Here is an 18,858-nt window from a genome sequence, read left to right as displayed (position 1 = left end):
CTGGGGTTTAGGGGCCCCCCGCAGCCCGCCTCATGCTGAGGTCACCTGGGGATCCTGGCGGGCCCTGAGAAGAACACCCTGCCCCACCCCGTGACTCCCCCAGCTCCGCAGTCCCGCCGGCTCCCACCGAGCGGGGCCGGGGTAGAGACTCCCGCCTGGAAGCTACAGGCAGAACAGCCAAGCTCCCGCCCCGTCAACAACCGCCACCCAACACCGGACACGCATGCGCCCCTACCCCTCCCATAAGCGGCACCGCCCGCCCTTATGGTCAGCGGGTGGCACCGCACGCGCATGCGCAGGGAGCCTCACAGCCGGTGACACCCGCGCGCCTGGAAGAGCTGCCGCTGCCGCTTCGAGCCCCTCTCGCGTGGCACCCTGAGGCCGGTTTGAAAGTAACCGTCGCCATGCGGCTCTAACCGCCGCGCGGACCAGCCCGGCTCCCGCGCTCCCTCGGGGCGGGGCGGGGCGGGCCCCGCGCTGTCTCGGGCCGGGCGGAGCGGCGAGGCGGCCGCGCCTCAGGTAAGCGGCGCCCTGACACCGCTGGGTGGGAAGCCCCCAGGGCCCAGCCAAGGGCCCTCCTGACGGGATGGTGCTTTAAAGGTCGTCTTCCGATAGCCGCAGCCCCGCACGGCTCCTCAGCGTCCAGGCGCCGGGTAGAGGAGAGGCAGCCGCCGCCCCGTTGTATCCGTCGGGGGGAGGGGGGTGGCTCTTAAAGGGGCCGCGCGGGGTTTCCCCAAATTCTGGGAACTCGCCTTGCGTCTCTGACCCTCTCTCTCCTGCCCTGTTTGACCTGGGGCAGGTTGAGGGTGTTGTGCTGTGTGCAGAGTGACAGTAACGTGACGGAGGGGATTGTGGAGTTGTAGAAAACGAGGGTTGGGAGGGATCTCCAGAGGTCCTGCTCCATCATCCCAGCCAGGGCTGTGTTTACCTAGGTCTGCAAAACCTCTGAGGATGGAGAGCCCATGGCCACCCTGGGTACCTCTTCACTGCCTTCCTAGTGAGAGTTTTTTCTTAAAGTATTTTGTTGCAATTTGAAGTTGAGATGCTGGATTTGTACTGGGGGACTGGAGGGGTAGGGATGGCCCTGCCTGAGGCAGAGGTTTGGACTAGATGAGCTCTGGAGATCCCTCCTAGCTCCTCTTCCCTGTGACTCCATGATAGTGCCCGCCTTGCCTGTCTTCCCTGCCTGTGCTTTTGCCCACACTCCTTCTGTGGATGGAAAAGGTCTGCCTGCTCTCTTTATTCAGGATTTTGATTCATTAAAAAATGAAAGCTGGAATGGACCTCAGGTGGTTAGATAGTCGAAATCCCCTGCTCAAAGCAGGACCATCCTCAGGGAGATCATCCCAGCCAGGGCTTTGTCACTTTGGACCTTAGAAGCCTCTAAGGAGGTAAATTCAGTGTTTTGGTGCTGTGGAAATAGCAAAAGGATCTGACCTCAGGGCTGGAGGAAGAAGAGCATTGGTGTCTTTCCCCTGCCAATCTGTTTTACTGCCTAGTTCAGTGAGTCTCATCTTGGGTACCCACACTCCCACCATGAGATCCTTTGAAGGTAGTAGGAGCAGATAACCACAGGCTCATCTTGGTCCCTACCTGGCTGTTCCTTGCCTTGGTCTACCTGCCGCCCTTGCCAGGAGGTGAGCAAGCACTGTACAGTAATGAATAACTTAAGGTTTTGAACAGGGATACTGCTCAATTCACACAAGTTGTTGAAGGTCCTTTTAGTCTGTGGAAGGGTTCCTTGAGTCTGAAAAGGTTGAGAACCACTGGGCAACTTGGGCTGCTTAATTAATGGTGTAAGACTTAATGAAAGATGCTCTCCAAGCATATGCTCTAATTTTGTTAGGTTTAGCAAGAGAATGCAAGCTTAACCAGTACTTGAGAGATCTTCATGGGTGATACCAGCGTTGTTTACTTTTAAGGCTACAGTCATTTTTTTCAGTCACAATTTCTTAAGCAAGTTCTCAGAGCAGTTAACAATTGAGTTGAGCAATGCTCTGTGAAATGTGTGTTAGGTCCAGCAGTGGTTGTTGCCCAGACCCAGAGCAACTTGTGGAACTCCTCCAAAGAACGGAGTTTATTTTCATTGCGACTCTTTAGCTAGCATATAGTAAATGACATAGTATTTTAACATGCGTGAATTTTGGCATGTGTGATTCAGATAGGAAGCCAAGGCACCATGGTTTGTGTATGACATATGAAAGGCATAAAAATAAACCACTGAAGCAGAACTTTCATAGTTATTGCTGTACAAGGCATGGTCCAAAGATGCCTTTACAGCCACAGGGAAATTGTTTTTTTTCTAATTTGGTGGGCAGATTATCCTTACATAGTGCCTACAGAGGAAAATACAAAAAACCAAGTTTGATACCATGTGGTGATTAAGCTTCTAGTAATTATTTGGTGGTGCCATCCCACTGCATCTCAGAGTGGTAGAATTCGGTCTCTAGTTACTGTTGCCAAGTGCAAAACAATAGGGAGACTTTTTTGGGGGGAAGTCTATAGACAAGAAATCTGTTACTTTAAAGAATTGCCCGCTTATGATTGGTAACCACCATCATGTTTCGTAGTTTATAGGGAAAGGTTTTCCTCACTGTGATAAAAATGTGTAGAAATTAGAGGTGTACCAATACATTGGTCCGATATTGGATCAGCACCAGTATAAAGAAAATTGGCTGTATTGGAAATGGGCCCAATATAGCTGATAATCTGGTCATTAAATGCTCATGTGTGTGTGTACAGCACACAGGCAGCGAGGAACACAGCCTGGCAGCCTGGAGAGCTGTGCGCAGCTGGTAAATCCATTGTGGTAGAAGGGGAGTGGGGAGAGAAGTGGGGGGGGTGTAGAGGGTGGGAAAGATCAACGCCCCCAACAATGAAAGAGGGAGTGGGACAGGGCCTGGGGTAAGCAGGTGCAGGATGGAGTTCCGACTCATCCCAGGGGGAGCTGCCCCCTGGATCTGCATGTGGTGGGGCAGGTGGGCTGCAGCTGCAGGCTGCAGCTGGGGCTGCTCTGGACTCTTCTTGGTGGGAGCTGGGCTTGGGGCAGGTGGCAGTGGCGCTGGGAGTGGGCTACGGGGTGGGGGGTTGAAGCCACTCTGAATTTTGCCATAGCATTCCCCCCGCCCCCCGTGTTGGCACCATCTTCCTGGCACAGCCCCAGCTCAACCCCCACCTCCACCAGTGCTCTGGGAAGAGCCGAAGTTGTGCCGAGCAGGCGGTAGCATTGCGAGGAGGAGTTGGAGGGGGGCTACGGCAAAATTTGGGGTGGCTGCAGCCCAAACCTCTTTGTAGTGCTGCCTTTGCCCACCCTGAACCCATCCTCTGCAGAGAAGAGCCTGGCTCCAACCTGTAGCTGTGGCCCACCCATCCCTCCCCGCACAGATCCAGGTGGCGCACACCCTCTTCCCATGCCCTCCTGGGGTGCACACAATGGCTGGAGCACCCCCCTGTGTCCCCTGGACAAGCTGCGACTCTGTCCCGCGCCCTGCCCTGGGTGGCCAATGTCTGTCCCAGGCCCTGCCCCATTCCCTCCTTTACTGTGGGGGGTGTTGGTCTGCCCCTGACATCCCTTTTCTCCCCCCTCCCCTTCCACCACAGCAGACTTATCAGCTGGATGCAGCTGTATCAGAAATTGGATTGGTATCCACTGAAAGGCTTTAAAAATTGCCTATTAGTATTGGCCCCCAAATCTCTATCGGTGTACCCCTGGCAGAAATATTTGAAACAAGATATTAGCTGCATATTACATCATATCCAGTGATTTCTTTATAACTATTTTATACTAGGTAAAAACATGAAATGTTGTAAAAGAATAGCTGTGTGTAATTACTGGGTGGATAGGTACTGAACAAGGTTCTAACTCTAATTAGACACATATAGTATAATTTAGGAATGATGAATAGAAGTAAGGTGTGTGGGGTTGTGGTTACCGCAAAGCAGTCAATGAAACATATTTTACACATAGTTTGCTTTCTCTCATTCTTTTGAAAGAGAGTGTTGGATCTGATTTTTGGTAACCTTTATTTCCACACTGTTAACTCATCTGTCTTATGAAATGAACTATACTTACCAAGTTAGTAATACTCAAATAACTTGCTCAGTTTTTCCATTATTGAGCGTTGATACTTAATTTTTATTTACAGTAGATATTGTAATATAGAAATTGAATGTTATAGAATGTGATCTGTTAGTACAGTATTTTAATTTTTTTTCATTAATTAGAAAACATTACTTTGGTATCTAGTAGCAAAATGTATGTTCAGTGAGTAATGAATCTTTCCTTTCTATCATTTTAGCCAAAGCATTATTTTAAAAGATGTGGGTCATGAAATAACTGACAACACCATAGTACTGATGTTTCTTTAGTCATGGAAATAAACTGTGAGCTTCCATTAAATCTTACTTTATATTAATGGAATGTTAAAAACAAAAAAGAACATAAAAGTCTTTTTAGCTGATATATTTGTTGTAGCTTTCCTGGTATTTTTTGAGCTTTGGTGTCTCCCTGTCATTTAATAGAGAGCTGTCCAGATAATGCCCAACAGTTGACCCATGGACTCCTGCTGTTGTTACCTCCTTGGCTTCCTGAATTTTCTCCCTACAAGTCTGAGTGTCTCTTCCCCTGCTCCCCTTCTGTTCCCCAGATTCCACTTCCTGCTGCCACACCAGGGGTGGCACGGCTCACAGTTAGACAGCGCAAATTTAACAGATTCTAAATGTGGTCTTGGATCATGTCCCACTCAGGGCTTGTCTATACTTCTTCCCTGCTAAGCCTGGGCTCTCTGCCTAGAAAATAAACCCTACCCACTTGCTCCTGTGTCTGTAGAGGCAGGCCTTGTTATTAAGCAGTATGGACAGCGCTGGAGTAACCCTGAATATGTGCCTTGGTACTACTTTAAGAAACAGAGATGTGCTGGCCTATCCCAAGCCATTTATGTTGCCTAATTTCTGTGTTTAGGTACCTGAGATTGAAAAGGCAGGGTTTATTTCCTCAGGGACGGTCCAGGCTCAGCAGCGAGGTAGCTATAGACCAAAGCTTAAGATTCAAAACCTTGTTTAGAATTTGACAGATCTATTTCTCTTGTATTTCTAACAACTCTGGATAGTTTGAAATCTAGAGATGCTTGAAAATCTGTTCCTTATTCTTATTCCTCAAACCATAGATGCTTCAAATAGACTATACTTAATCGTGACTTGAATGGCATGAACATGTTGAGAGCTCTAGGAATGTCTCACTCTCAGTGTATTGGCTGTACTACTTCAGCCTTTTGAGTGATGGCATCTGCCTTATAGGATATTTGCATTTAACAAACAAGAAATGTACCGAAAGCTCCACATGCTCAACTGGTATTGAGGTATTTTGATTCTCATTCCTTTGTTTGGACCCCATGCACTTTACAAGTCTTTGTTTTTTGTTTTGTTTTAGGGCAGCAAATCTATTACTGTGAGTGTGGAACATTTTGCTCTCTGTTGGATATTGCATCAGACTGCTATTATCATTGGATTTGTTATAGGTTTTCTGAAGGCTTTCATCTGAAGACTGCTGCATTGCAAGGTATTGAAGCTTTGAACAGCTGGACACAGAATATTCTTATTTGGGTCCCGATTAGGGCAAATGGTAACAAAATCAGAAAGAGCAAAGTCTGAGGCTTTTTTCCAATATTCCCCAGGGCCATGTCCAGATGAGTGTGCCCATGTGGTATGTGGTACTGCAGAACCATCTGTGGCACCACATACCACACATTCAGGTGTTCTTCATGCTGCAAGGTAGCGGGGTGGGGGGGCGTTGACTCTGGGAGATCCCAGGGTCAAAAAAAACCTGTGTGGGGAAAAAAGTGGGGCAGAACATGTATGGCTAGCTGGAGCCAACTCTGGCTACTGGCCAGGCTTCCAGCAGCAGGATCGCTGCAGCTGCAGCTCCCTGAGGCCTCCAGGACCTCAGCCTTCCCTACTCCATATGGGGTAACCTGCAGGCACCCTGGAGAAACAAATGTCCACACTCATGTGGATGCAGCCCATTAGGGCAGATTTAAGCCGTTGAAACTAACTGGTATCTGAGAAGCTGGGTTTTGGCTTTTGGTAATAAAAAAGTCTGGTGATGTTTTCTTTATCCTGTTGAAAAGGAGTCCTAAATACTTCTTGTATCAGTATCTCTGGTAACATAGGCTTTGCAAGATTCAGGCCTGGTAATGTTCTGTTGTCCTCATAGCCTACTACTGTGTCATAAATAGGGTGACCATCCATCCTAGGCAAACCTGAACATTTCCAGCTTCTGTAGTCCCCCCACCCAGCAGCAGCAATGTCTGCCCAGCCTCCTCCCTGGCACGCCATGCCTCTCTGCATCCCTACCAGACTCCACTCCAGGACTTCTGACTGACTGTTTGGGACCAGACTATGGGCCCTGGGATTGTTCAGGTTTACCTGGGATGGATTGTCACCCTATTCATACAGTACAATTATCTTTTGTAGTTAGTCAGAATTTGTGTAATTATGCTGAAATTCTAGTTTGGGATTATCACTAAGATTTCACTTTCTGTTCCTGTGCAAGAGACCACTTAAAGTGAGTTTGAACCTCAGCAAGATAGGCATATTACCCAAGAAAGAGCTTCAGTTTCAAGTGGGATCAGGGGAGCTGCTGTCTGCAGATGGATCCTAATGAATCCCAATCCCTTCAGTTGAATACTAGCTCTTTCCACTTGAATTTGGCAGCTGTTTTGGTCTGTTATGAACTTGTCAGAAGTAGACCAGTATCTTATAGTTTGAGTCACTTGCTACCTGATAATTTTGAAGACATTCTCTACCAATCAGAAGTCCCCTGTGGATTCAAGGGTCCACAACCCAAGGCAGCCAGCAGGGCCAGAATTCCCAGGCCTTCTGCCTTGGAGTATAGAGCCTGGAGTTTGTAAAGACTTTGTATGGAGTTTGGCTCATAGTGCTTCTGTTGCAGATATAGGATTTGGAGCTTGATGGAGCTTAGGAGCCTGCCCAAGAATATAAGCCTTGTTACACAGTAATTTTCAGCAGCTCCTGGAGCACTCAACCCTTGTATTGTCTGCACATTAACAACTTAAAGCAGTTTTAAGCACTTGTTATGCGGCTCAAAATTACACCATTCTAGGGCAGGATTCTCTCTGATCCATTAAGGTGCTCCTGTTCCATTAAGGTGTGGCCATTTCCCACAGATATGCCACCCAAGCTGAAGTACTCCAGTGTCTGAGGTTATCTCACACCCTCACCTGTTGGGGAGGGGGATAGCAGTCTGTTCTGGTTCACCAGCCCTCTAGTGCAGTGGTTCTCAACCTGGTTTGTACCAGGACCATCTGTAAACAACAATGGCCAGTCCTGACCCAGTAAATAATTTAAGTAGAAAACAGCCTTCAGCCCCTTGGCCCCTCACTTTGAGCCCACAGCCCCCCCCCAGCCCTGCTGGAGCCCCTCACTCCTGACCTCCTGGCCCCAGGCTCCAGCCCCTCAGTGTGTGGGGGGTGTGTGTGTGTGTGTGTGTGTGTGTGAGGAGGGTGAGGGCATGCCCCACCAGACTTGTGCTCACAGCAGGCATGGGGCTGCAGCCTGGCTGGACCAGCATGGGTAGGAGCTGCCTCCACAGCTCAGCAGGTGGGACCCACTGTGGAAAGGTGGAGTGGGTTTGCAAGACTAGTTGCTGCAGCCACTGGCAGAACCTTCATGCTGCCATGCTGGCAGCAGTGTGAGAAGTAATGGACAGGGTAGGGACTGTGCTGCCCTTGCCTTCTCTCACCACCAGCTATTCATGCACTGGGCCATGGCTCTACCTTGCCACCATAGCTCGGTCACTTCTACCACTCCCCTCAGGCTGCCTGCCACCCCACCTCCCTTCTGGGGTAAAGCCGTGGCCAGAGGGGACTGGCAGCAGCAGCTGGGCCATAGTGGCGGGGTAGAGCTTCAGCCCAGCATATAAGCATTTGGCAATGGGAGGAAGTAAGGGCAGCCTGGCTCCCTTCCCCATCCATTACTTCTGACACTGTTAGTGGCACAGCTGACACGGGGGTCTGGTGATGGCAGCAACAAATCTTGCTGCCCCACTTTGCCCTCCTGTGCTGGGTCTTGTCTGCTGACACGTGGAGGCATATCCTGCCTATGCTAGTCTGACTAGGTTACAGCCCCATGCCTCCCCAGTATGTGCCCTGCCCCTGTGATGCATTGTCTGTGCTCCCCTGCTCCCTCTCCCCACCCCATAGACTTACCTGCAGGGAGCTATGGGAGCTGCTCTCCATGCTGCCTGATTGCAACATTCATGTGTGTACAAGCACATGTATGTGGTGCCCTCCTGTTCTGTCCAGCCCCTTGCAGCCTGCAGTTTCCTATGTTTTTGTTTAAAGTCGAATCCATTTTTAAAGTTTGTTCACAACCCTTTCATATATTCTTGCAACCCACTTTTGGGTTGTGAACCATTGGTTGAAAAACGCTTCTGTAGTGGTAACTTACAGCTCCAGCTCCTAGTCCTGCCCCTCCTCACCAGGCCTCTAGTAGCAAGTCACTGCTGTGCAGGTGGAGGACAGTCAAAAAAGATTTCTAGACAAAGGCTAAAGTACAGACATGCAGGGACATTAGGAGGAGGTTAGATTGGGTTCAAAATGGCCACCTGATCTCACTGAGTTTGCCCTGCTGTGGGCTTTACACCTAGATATGGTCTCAGTGATTGGAAATTAATCTAAACCCATAACTGTACAGAAGTTCCATGCACACAGGCCAGTCTAAAAGTGGTGGAATATGTAAGATAGTTCTGGATCCATATACAGTCAAACTTGATCAGTGTAGCTCAGGCAGGAGCATGGAACTTTTGTACAGTTACCTGTGCAGTCCTGGGACTGGGAAACTCCAGCCACTGGCTCTAGCTCCAGGGTTGCACGTCCACCTGTGCCCCCTCCTTTCCCTGGCACCAGGCTATATATATTTATTCTGCTCCTAACTCCAAGCTAGCACTAACACCAATCAACTTTCATGTTGCTTACAACGTAAGGTGTAACAGTGCCCTGTGGTTCTTGGGCAGCTCCTACAAATCTTAGACCTACAAATCTAGGGACCCCTTTGCAAAGCGCTTTGTGAAACTCACTAGAACCCCAGTGTCATTGAGCACCTGCAGGCTCAAGCTCTGGGAAGCTTCTGGTTTCCAGGGAAATTTAATTTTTTTTTTTTATTTAATTCTGATTTGAAAGCAAATTTAAATATCATTGGAAACCCTTCCTTTTGGCCAGGTATATTAGAAGCTACGTTTTAAGCTGAAGCAAAGATTCATCTTAGACCATAAAATTAGGAAGATTAAAATCATTTTACAGACCTGAGCTTCCATTTCAGCCTTGTGATAAATTTCCTTCTTCATGAGAATATAATTCTTTTAACATTTATCTTGTGCCAGTAAATGCCTTCTGGGATCTATTCCCTGTGTACTCCATTGAAATGATAATAGAATCATAGAAAATTAGGGTTGGAAGGGACCTCACAAGATCATCTAGTCCAAACCCCCTGCTCAAAGCAGGATCAAATATATCATCCCAGCCAAGGCTTTGTATAGTCATGTGTTAAAAACCTTCAAGGAAGGAGATTCCACAACCTCTCCAGGTAACCTGTTGCACTGCTTTTTACCCTCCTTGTGAGAGAGTTTTTCTTATTATCTAACCTAAACTTCCCTTGCTGCAGCTTGAGATTGTTGTTCCTTGTTCTGTTATCTGACACCACTGAAAAGAATCTGTCTCCATCTTTTTTGTAACTACCCTTCAGGTAGTTGAAGGCTGCTATCAAATCCACTCTCTGTATGCTCATCTTCACACTAAATAATCCCAGTTCCCTCGGCCTCTCCTCAGAAGTCATGTGCCCCAGTCCTTGAACTATTTTTATCTCCACTGGACTCTCTCCAATTTGTCTACATCCTTTCTGTAGTGGGGGGTCCAGATGTGGCCTCACCAGTGCCAAACAGAGATGAATAATTATTTCCCTCGATCTGCTGGCAATGCTCCCACTAATGCAGCCCAGAATGCCGTTAGCCTTCTTGGCAACAAGAGCACAGTGTTGACTCATTCATTATTGTCCACTGTGAGCCCCAGGTCCTTGTTTGCAGAGCTGCTGGTCAGCCAGTCAGTTTGCAGTCTGTACCAGATCCTTGAGGTTCTATCTGGAAGAGTCAAAAGATCTCAAAATTATTTTCTGTTTTTTGTACTCTGACTTGGCCGACCTCATGTGTGACTGGTGCCTCTTGAGTCAGGGAGGGGTAGGTCCCCCCGGCGGCCAATCGTACTGAACATGAACGATCTCACTTACCAAAAAACAGCTGCACCGCTTCCAGAAGTCCCTGGCCAGCGCTCGCAGGCAGGGCACTGGTGCTCCCGCTTGCCCCCTTGCCCACTGGCTAAACAGGAAGCACTGCCTGACGAGGTGCACTGGCACTCTCGGGGGGACATGCACCCCCTGTGTGTCACCACTGGCTGACCTGAAACTAATTGGTATTGTCAGTCATCTTTTCACAAAAACTAAGCACAGTGTTTTCCAGCTTTGGTATTACTTTCCAATATATGTAAAACAGCAGCCATTTATTTCTTGCTCCATACATTTACAAATCGCTTATGGTTTGACTAGGCCTTGAGGGAGCAAAACCCACCTTGACTTTTCAACCTTTTAAAGGTAATGGTGTCCAAATTCTTTTGTAATCCCAGAAGAAGTTAGGGGTGGGCTATGCTCCTTGCCACCTATGTGCTGCACTGTGGCTGCATGCATGCACGGGGCATTTATTGGCCATGTTATCAGCCACATGGGGCAAAAAAAGCCAAATTTTCGATACAGTCAATTTTCTTTATATTGGTGCTGATCTAACATTGCACCAATGTATCAGTGCACTTCTAAAAATAATCAAAACATGTTGTTTCATTATTCCTTCAGTCATTATAGTTATATGCACATCTCCTTATTCAAATGCAATGGCCCTTGTCCCAGTTCAGATGAATCTTTCTTGACCATGAATGAAAAGAAATGTATATGTGTAGGCTTACCAGTGCCTTGTACAGTAGCACACATGCTTTATTTTCTGTGCTGCAAATACTGCTCTTATTACCATCTAGGATCACATTGGCTTTTTACAGGGATATATCAGATTGGCAGCTCACTCATCCTGTAATCAGCTGGTATATGAAGGTTTTTTGTTTTGTTTCATTTTTTTTCAGTGATTAGCAACTCGAGAGCCCTCAGCAATAGTTACTGCATGCCCTCACAATTTCTACTATTCAAATTTCATCCTGTTTCTGTTACGTCAGTCCTTAATCCTCTAGTTCTTTCTAGATGATATTTTAACGCTCTTTTTTTCATTGCTTATGCCACTGCACTTTGTCACCTGCAGATATCATCGGCATATTTGTTTCATAGTTTCTTAGCTGGTAGGGTCGGAAGGGACCTGAGCAGATCATCAAATCTACTAGCTAGTAGCTACCCTTCAATCTGATCAGTGGCGATGCATACGGAGTACACGTGCACCTCCTGACAGCAGCATTCCTGGCGGGGCCAGGCAGGCAAGAGTGCTGGTGCCAACCCCCTCTCCCCCCAAGAGTTCCCCTGCAGCTAATCCTGCTGACCTTTAAGTGCCAGTGGCATGCTGCTGCCAGTTGCGGGTCAGCGGGGTTGGCCGTGGGGAACATCCCTGCCCCGGTCTGCGGGATTGGCCACCGGGGGGGGCCCCCCAATTGCTTACTGTCCACGGGGGGGGTAAGTGCCACCCCCCGACTCAGGAGGCACCAGTCACGCATGAATCTACTGGTGCTTTGAACATTTACATGTTCTAAAATTCTTCTACTAATCTCCATCTTCTCCAGGTTCACTAATAATGGGTTGTCAAGTAAGGGGTGAACATGGTATTTGTGTTTTACGCTTTCATGCAGAATAAGCTTTTTTTTTTTTTTTTTTTTTGAGAAAACCCTTGATATAAGAGAGAGACTTCCAGGTAGTAGAATAGGAAGAATTGTCTTGATGAGCTCTTCTTTCAGTAAAATGTGATATATTGTTAAAAGTTTCAAGTGTGCACTGTCCAACAGGTATGCATGGTCACTGTTTTGCCAACATATATCGGTCTATAAGGTTTTTCTTGAGAAAATTGTGCAACTGTTGCTTTTATAGTGTTGAAGGCTCTTTCATTGTGATGCATAACTTTTCCCAAGGTTTCACAAAAGAACTGGGGAGAATCAGTTTGGTTGTGCGAAGGAAATTAGCAAGTTAGCAAAATGCTCTGTGTGTGAGAGAAAGAGGAGGAGTCTAACTTCAATCTTCAAGCGGTTTTCAGTATGAATATTAAATGGAGCAGAAAATTAAAACTTGTTTGGGCTACCATAGGTAGGCCTACTATATCTGCTTGCATGTCAGTTTTACTCCTATGCCTTGTTTTAAAAGATTTGAAAATGGAATGCGGTTTTGTCAGTTAGCATAATACACAGTGACCCTGCCTACAATAAAAGTTGAGTATATGGTGATGATGTAGGTGCCCTGAATCCTCAGTGCAGCTGAATGTTAGAGAGGTGGTGGTTTTACCTTCTGTAGAATTTCTGTTGTTAAAGCAAATGCTATGCACTACAATCTGTAATTTGTATGGTAGTTCAAGATGAAGTTTCTTCAGTAGTCTGCAGCTTTTAGAAAAGAAACATTTAAGTGATACTCTACCTTCTTCTGCCAGATTTATCATTTTTTTTTAATTTTACCTGTGAAAAGTGATTTTATAATAGTTCTGACATTTAACTTAATTTTGTCCCAGCAGTTCTAATAAAAACCATTTAGTATAGGAGTCTACAGTTAAACACTAACAGTCATTACTCGATGTGTAAAGTTTCTTTTGTTCCTGAGGTAGACAAGGTTAGCAAGGTGAAAGACAAGGTTCTTTGGGTGAATCTGGTATCTTTTATTAGACCAACTAAAATAGCTGGAGAACAATTTTTAAGCAAGCTTTTGGGTTCAAAAACCCTTCATCAGACTAAGGAAGTTTCAGCAGTTGATGTGTGCTCTTTCTGGATGGAATGAAAAGAGTAAACTTTTGACCAAAATACCTGAATACACAGTAAATGTATTTGGATTTAAACTGTTTTTATTGTGCTCTCCAAAACTGGAATGCTGTTACCCCCTCTCTAGTGTCTGAACTTCTCAGTATCTTTAATTTATTCTCTTTAACATTAAATGTCACATTTATAAGTCCTGGGTTTTGTTTTTTTTTGAGTGGGGTGGGTATAGTAGTTGTTACGGCAAGGAAAAAAATACAAGAACCTATAATGCATTGTCTCATGCTAGAGCTATGAGACATGTAGTGAAATTGTCCAGTCACCTTTAAAACCTGGTTAAATTGTCAGTCTACAGTATCTTGTGGCAATACATTAATTGCATGTTGTGTGAAAAAGAACTTCCTTTTGTTATAAACCGGTTAGTTAACAATTTCAGGTGGGATAGGACTGTTATTGATTATGAAACACAGTAGGGGTGCAGTCTCCAAATTAGAATTTCCTGAGCCTCTGAATGCTGGATTTTTTTAAAGGAGCTTGGGAGATGGAACAGACAAGTCTGTATAAGCCAGTGGTCACCAACCAGTCGATTGCAGATCCTCTTGCAGTTGATCTGAGGCTGGGGAGACTGAGCGTGTATACACATGTGTGCATGTGGCCCCTCCCCCCCCGCCAGCCCAGCAGGTCAGTCTGTAGGGGAGAGAAGGAGTGGGAGCCAGATCAAGGCCCCCATAGTAAGGGACAGAGTACGGCACAGGCAGGAGCAGGGGCTAAGGGGAGTGGGACTCTGACCGGGTCAGGTGGTGGGAAGATTGAGCCCAGGTGGCTCGTCCAAGGGCGTGGGGGCCTTCTGTTAGCGTGCACAACCCGGCAGAGGCTGGGGGGAACATGCCCCCCCCCCCCCCCCACTGTGTGCATGGTGGAGGCACCTGCTGCTGACCGCTGGGCTTTGTGCCCTGAGCTCCGTTGCAGCTGCCCTGGGAGTAGTGTGATGCCAGTTGCGTCCTGCTGCTGGGTGGGCAGGATGCAAGGCGCAGTCCAGTGGTGGGATACACATGGCATCAGGCCATTCCCAGGGCAGTTACAGCGGAGCTTGGGGAGCAAAGCTCAGCATGTGGCTGCGTATGCCCTGTGCATAGTTTGGGGGAGCATGTGCTGTTCCCAAATGTTGGACAGCATAGGTGGCTACAGCAGGGGTGAGGAGGGGTGCACATGCAGTGGTGAGGGAGGGAGTGGGGTTGGGGCAGGTGCCACACAGCCAGGGTGGGGCTTAGGATGGAGTCATGAGCAGCCCAGGGGGGGTTGGGGGGAAGGAGAGTGGGGGCAGGTGCCCCTGGATCTGACTGTGGGGCAAAGCGGGCTACCACTGTGGGCTGGGGCCAGGATGGCATTGGGCTCTTCCCTGTAGAGACATTGGGTTGGGCTGCACTCAGAGCAGGCAGTGGCGCTGGGAGCAGGGCTACCTGGGGTGTGGGGAGGCTGCAGCCACCCAAAAATTTGCTGTAGCTTCCCCAACCCCATCTTCCAATGCCACTGCTGCCCACTCCAAGTGCAGTGCGGTCCAGCCCCTACCCTAGGAAGAGCCTGGCGCGCCCTGAATTCAGCCTGCAGCGGCAGCCCACCCTTCCTGTATGCAGATCCTGGGCCCACAGCCCCCATGCCCTCCCCAGTGTTCATGCAGCGGCAGGCGCCCCCCAGACAAGCCACTTGCAACTCTGTCCTGTGTCCTGGCCTGGCTGTATGGGGCCTGTCCCTGCTCCAGCCCCACTCCCTCCCTTACCACTGTGGGGGAGGGTGGGCTAGATTGAGGCCTCAGCGGTCAGGGAGAGAGTGGGGCACAGTCAGGAGTAGGGACTGAGGTAGGTGGGGCTACCCTGGGCCTCCGCTTGTCTCGTGGCCTGTGCCCTGCCTGTGCTCTGCTCCTTCCCTCACAGCTGGGGCCTTGATTCCCCCTCCATGGCCCTTTCCCCTTCCCCTGTTCCTTCCCCCATAGGCTTACCAGCTCAAATAATTTTTTCACCCAGTGCCTCAATCTGCACCCCCGTCCCTCCCCACAGACTGATCTGGTGGGGGTGGGAGTGCCATGTGGTAGATCCTGGGTTGCTTTTTAATTCAAAAAGTGATCTCTTACTTAAAAAGGTTGGAGATTGCTGGTATAAGCACTCTTTCCCTTACCACAGAGGCAGACAAAATACAGCCTATGGGCTGGATCTGACTGCCAAGGGAATTTTGTCCAGCCCACAGCAGGTCTCTCAGCCTCACCTGGCTCAGTTGTGGGGGGCAGCCCAGGTTACATCCCTCTGCCACCAGGCACGCAGTGGGGTTGGGACGAATGGCAGCCCCACAGTGTTTGGCCTATGGAACTCTATGTGGCATGTTAACTCCATTTCCTATCGGTGGTACCTCCCTCCAGCTGCTGCTGGACCTGGCTTTGCTGCCTGGACCCCCTGGCCTGTCCAGCCCCACACCCACTGTTGGGAGTGGGGCCCATGCAGGCAGGACATGCGGCAGGACATGGTACCACATGTGGGCACAAAGCAATGTCCAGGAATGAGGTAGGCAGGCATGGCCAGGGTGACCCCTGGCCATGAGGTGGTGACAGTGGGGTTGGGACTTGGGATAGAGCTGTGATCTGCTGCCTGCATGCCCCTGTGATAGGTGCTGGTGCCTCAGGCAGGGTGTGTAGGGAGTCACTGCACCAAGATCCTAGACCTAGCCCCACCGATCCTGCTTCCAGATGCAGCTCCCTGCCGGTCTCCATTGAGACCCTGGGATCACTGGGTGGGGACAGCATGGGGGCTGGGGCCAGGACAGAGTCCTTGTTGCGTGGGAAGCAGATTGTGGCTCTGCCTGGCCCCTTGCTGTCACAGTCCTGCTGTCCTGGAGTCTCCATGGAGACTGGCCAGGATCCATGTGGCAAGACAGATGGGATGGGACCAGGATATTGGGGTGGTGACAGTGCGGGGCCAGGGTCAGGGCAGAGCCATAATGCACCCCGTGTACACCCCTGCCTGCAGAACTAGCGCCTGTCTCAGGGGCCTGCAGGCAGCAGATCCTAGCTTTCTTCCAGGCCCCAACCCTGGGCTGTTACTTCCCTGTGATTCTGGCCTTGCCTGCCCATTTCACTCCCAAACACTGCTTCCCGTCCACCTGGGGTCCCATCTCAATAGATTTTGGTGATCTGTTCCATGTGGGGGTGGGGGTGCTGGCCCAGGCTGCCACAGCTCAGCAAAACTCCCAGTGTGGCCCATGGGCCCAAATAATTGCCCACCCCTGCCTTAGCATCTTTTATCTGCTATTAAGATGCAGGATACTGAGTTAGATGGACCTGTGGTTTGGCCCAGCATAACACTTTTTTTGTTTGTGTCTGTCTTTTGAGTGCAGATGGTATTGGTTGTGAGCTTTTATAGGGAAAATAGATGACATCCTACTTCTGTGGAAGTTCTGAAGAAACAGAGTAGCAGTTAGTAACTAATAAGACTGCACTGAGTTTCTAATATGTGCTCCAGAGCATACCTGCTATATCAAGTACTTAATTTACTCATGTTGAAAAAGCAAAAAAGAGGCAAAATGCACATATTCTTTTGTTTTCAAGTGTCTTGTCTTTAAATGGATGTGCTGAAGAAAGGAAGCAGGAGAAGAAGAACCAGTAGAAGTTCAGTGAAAGATTATTTCTGTCTTATGGGAGCTATTAGATTTAATTTGTCTGGGAACGTAAATAGAGGAAACTGGGATTTGTCATAAAAGAAGACCTGAATTTTATTAATTTTCCTGAACTTTAATGCGTCTTTGGAAAATACCCGGCTGTCTTTGGCTTAACAGAGAATAAAATGGTGTCACAATCTGTAAACAATTTTGGGGGTGGGGGGAACTTATTTTGGTTTGAGAAAAGATTGCTTTTCAGGCCTTTTAAACCATTTTAATTACTTGCTGAGAAGCCCCATCTTTTTTTAGCTGCTGGTAAAGTAACTTGCATTGTAAACAGGGTGCTTTCCCTATATTTTTGGGGCTCTTAATCACTTTTCACTCAACGTAAGTATTCTTAATTAAATAGTATTTGGAGAGCAATTGGATATCTAGAAGTAGCATTTCTTTGGGAAATTTGTGGAGGAGAGGAGTTGTATGTTCTACTGCCTGGTGGCTTTGTAGGTAAAGGATTGGAATAATGTCCCCACTTTGCTTCTAATGGTTTCTGTAATTGGCAAGTGAATAGGGGTCTAGGATAGGGCAGATTTTATCTGTTTTGTAACTAGCATTTTTCTCCCTCCATTCTGCAAAAATGTACGTAGGTGGTGCAATTTATGGTTTGTTTTTTTCATTCAGCCTTCTATGTGTAGTAAACAGTGGATTACAATCCACTTAAAACCACCTGGTACTATGAAGGAAGCTGTTTCAACAGTGTTGTTACCTATTCTCTCCATTTCTATTTTGGGATGGTCTTTCTTTAAATTGATAGCTTCAGCATTTGGATTTCTTGTTGCTCATAATTTTCTTTAGGAGCCACAGAATTATATGGAAGCTTACTTTTGAACGTCATTACTCTCCCCAGGGTAGATACTGGAAGGTGACAAACAAGATGCTATTTTTACTCTGCATCTTAGAAAAACTGTGTGCATTGGGTATCCTCAGATTTAGGAAACAATAAATCTAAGTCTGTGTTCAATCTATCACTCATTTTAAGTGGTACTTGGGTATAGAATGTGATCCAATACATTGAAGTATGAGTGCTTGAATAATTGTTAAAGCAAAAGGTGTTTGGGCATTTTCCTGACTCCTTTTCTGTGGCTTAGTCTTAAGGCTGTTATTGAAGGCTCACTACAAAAGCAGACTTGCTAAAGGGTATTTCAAGGTGAATAGGATCATTTAGATGTTTAATAAGTGGAATAGCATCTGGCCGTAATGTCTTGACCTTATGGTTGTAGTATTTAGCAATTGCAGTGACTTTATGAAATTTCTCTGTATTTCTTCCTGCAGAAGTAAAACTTCCAGAATAATACTCGTAGCAGCAGGCTTCTCAAGTACTGAGCATGCATAAGAATAAACTTGACTATATTTCTTTATGTGTTTCTTTTCTTTCTCCCTTCCAGATTAGAAAGGGGAATTTTGTCCAGTTTCTTCTTGCAAAAGAAATAAAACTAGAGAATAAAAATGGGTACTCCTGGGTCAGGAAGGAAAAGAACTCCAGTAAAAGACAGATTTTCTGCAGAAGATGAAGCTTTAAGTCACATTGCCAGAGAGGTTTGTAAATCTATATTGTCTTATTATATGAAAATACAGGTGAAATGGTTTAACTTAGAATATAGCCATAAAAATTGTTTAATGCCTGTATAATAACTAGTTGTAGAACTTAGAGTTGATATAAAATGGGAGTGTGTGCATGCGCATGTGTACATTGCCTTTGTTAAATTCAATGGCAAACTAAAATACATCAGGCAATGTAACATATTGATCTATACATGTATGTGCATGCGTGCACACACACACAAATTTGTGTTGTGTATGGAATATACATATTACTATTAATACATATTACTTTAGCTAATATATTTTAGCTTGCCATTAGATTTAATAATTTTGCTAGAAGTACTGATTTCCTATGCAGGAAAAAATTAAGTAGTTGGTTATGTATTTTGCATCATGGTAATGAACCTTAGCTCAAGAAAAATGAAAACTATAAATGACTGCTTTAAATCAAGAGTGTTTTGAAAAATTATTTATCTCAACCTGATTTAAAATACCATACTTTGGATTTTCTGTATAGTTAGACACTGAATGTTAATTATGAGTAATTAGCCTGTGTTTATAAATGTTTTTATTTATAACTTCAATGGGAGGGTTAACAGTTGTTTCCGAAGTGAAT

General features: G+C 47.0%; 1 protein-coding gene across 4 annotated transcripts in view; it reads left to right on the top strand.

Moving 5' to 3' along the window:
• The first annotated feature begins 236 nt into the window (after window positions 1-236).
• LRRFIP2 (LRR binding FLII interacting protein 2) overlaps window positions 237-18,858 on the top strand; it is an 85,595-nt gene continuing 66,973 nt past the window's right edge. For 2 of the 4 annotated variants that reach the window (XM_019538174.1, XM_019538167.1), the window contains exons 1-2: window positions 264-519; window positions 18,086-18,236. In XM_019538174.1, coding sequence (XP_019393719.1) covers window positions 18,147-18,236 — 90 coding nt within the window. In that variant the 5' untranslated portion in view covers window positions 264-519; window positions 18,086-18,146. Of the gene's footprint in view, window positions 520-18,085; window positions 18,237-18,858 lie in introns of all 4 variants that reach the window. The other 2 variants (XM_019538181.1, XM_019538159.1) reach the window with 2 other exon arrangements.

Source organism: Crocodylus porosus, unplaced genomic scaffold, assembly GCF_001723895.1.
Source record: "Crocodylus porosus isolate Cpor-Errol unplaced genomic scaffold, CroPor_comp1, whole genome shotgun sequence".
NCBI lineage: Eukaryota > Metazoa > Chordata > Crocodylia > Crocodylidae > Crocodylus > Crocodylus porosus.
This window is presented reverse-complemented; position numbering and strand designations above follow the sequence as displayed.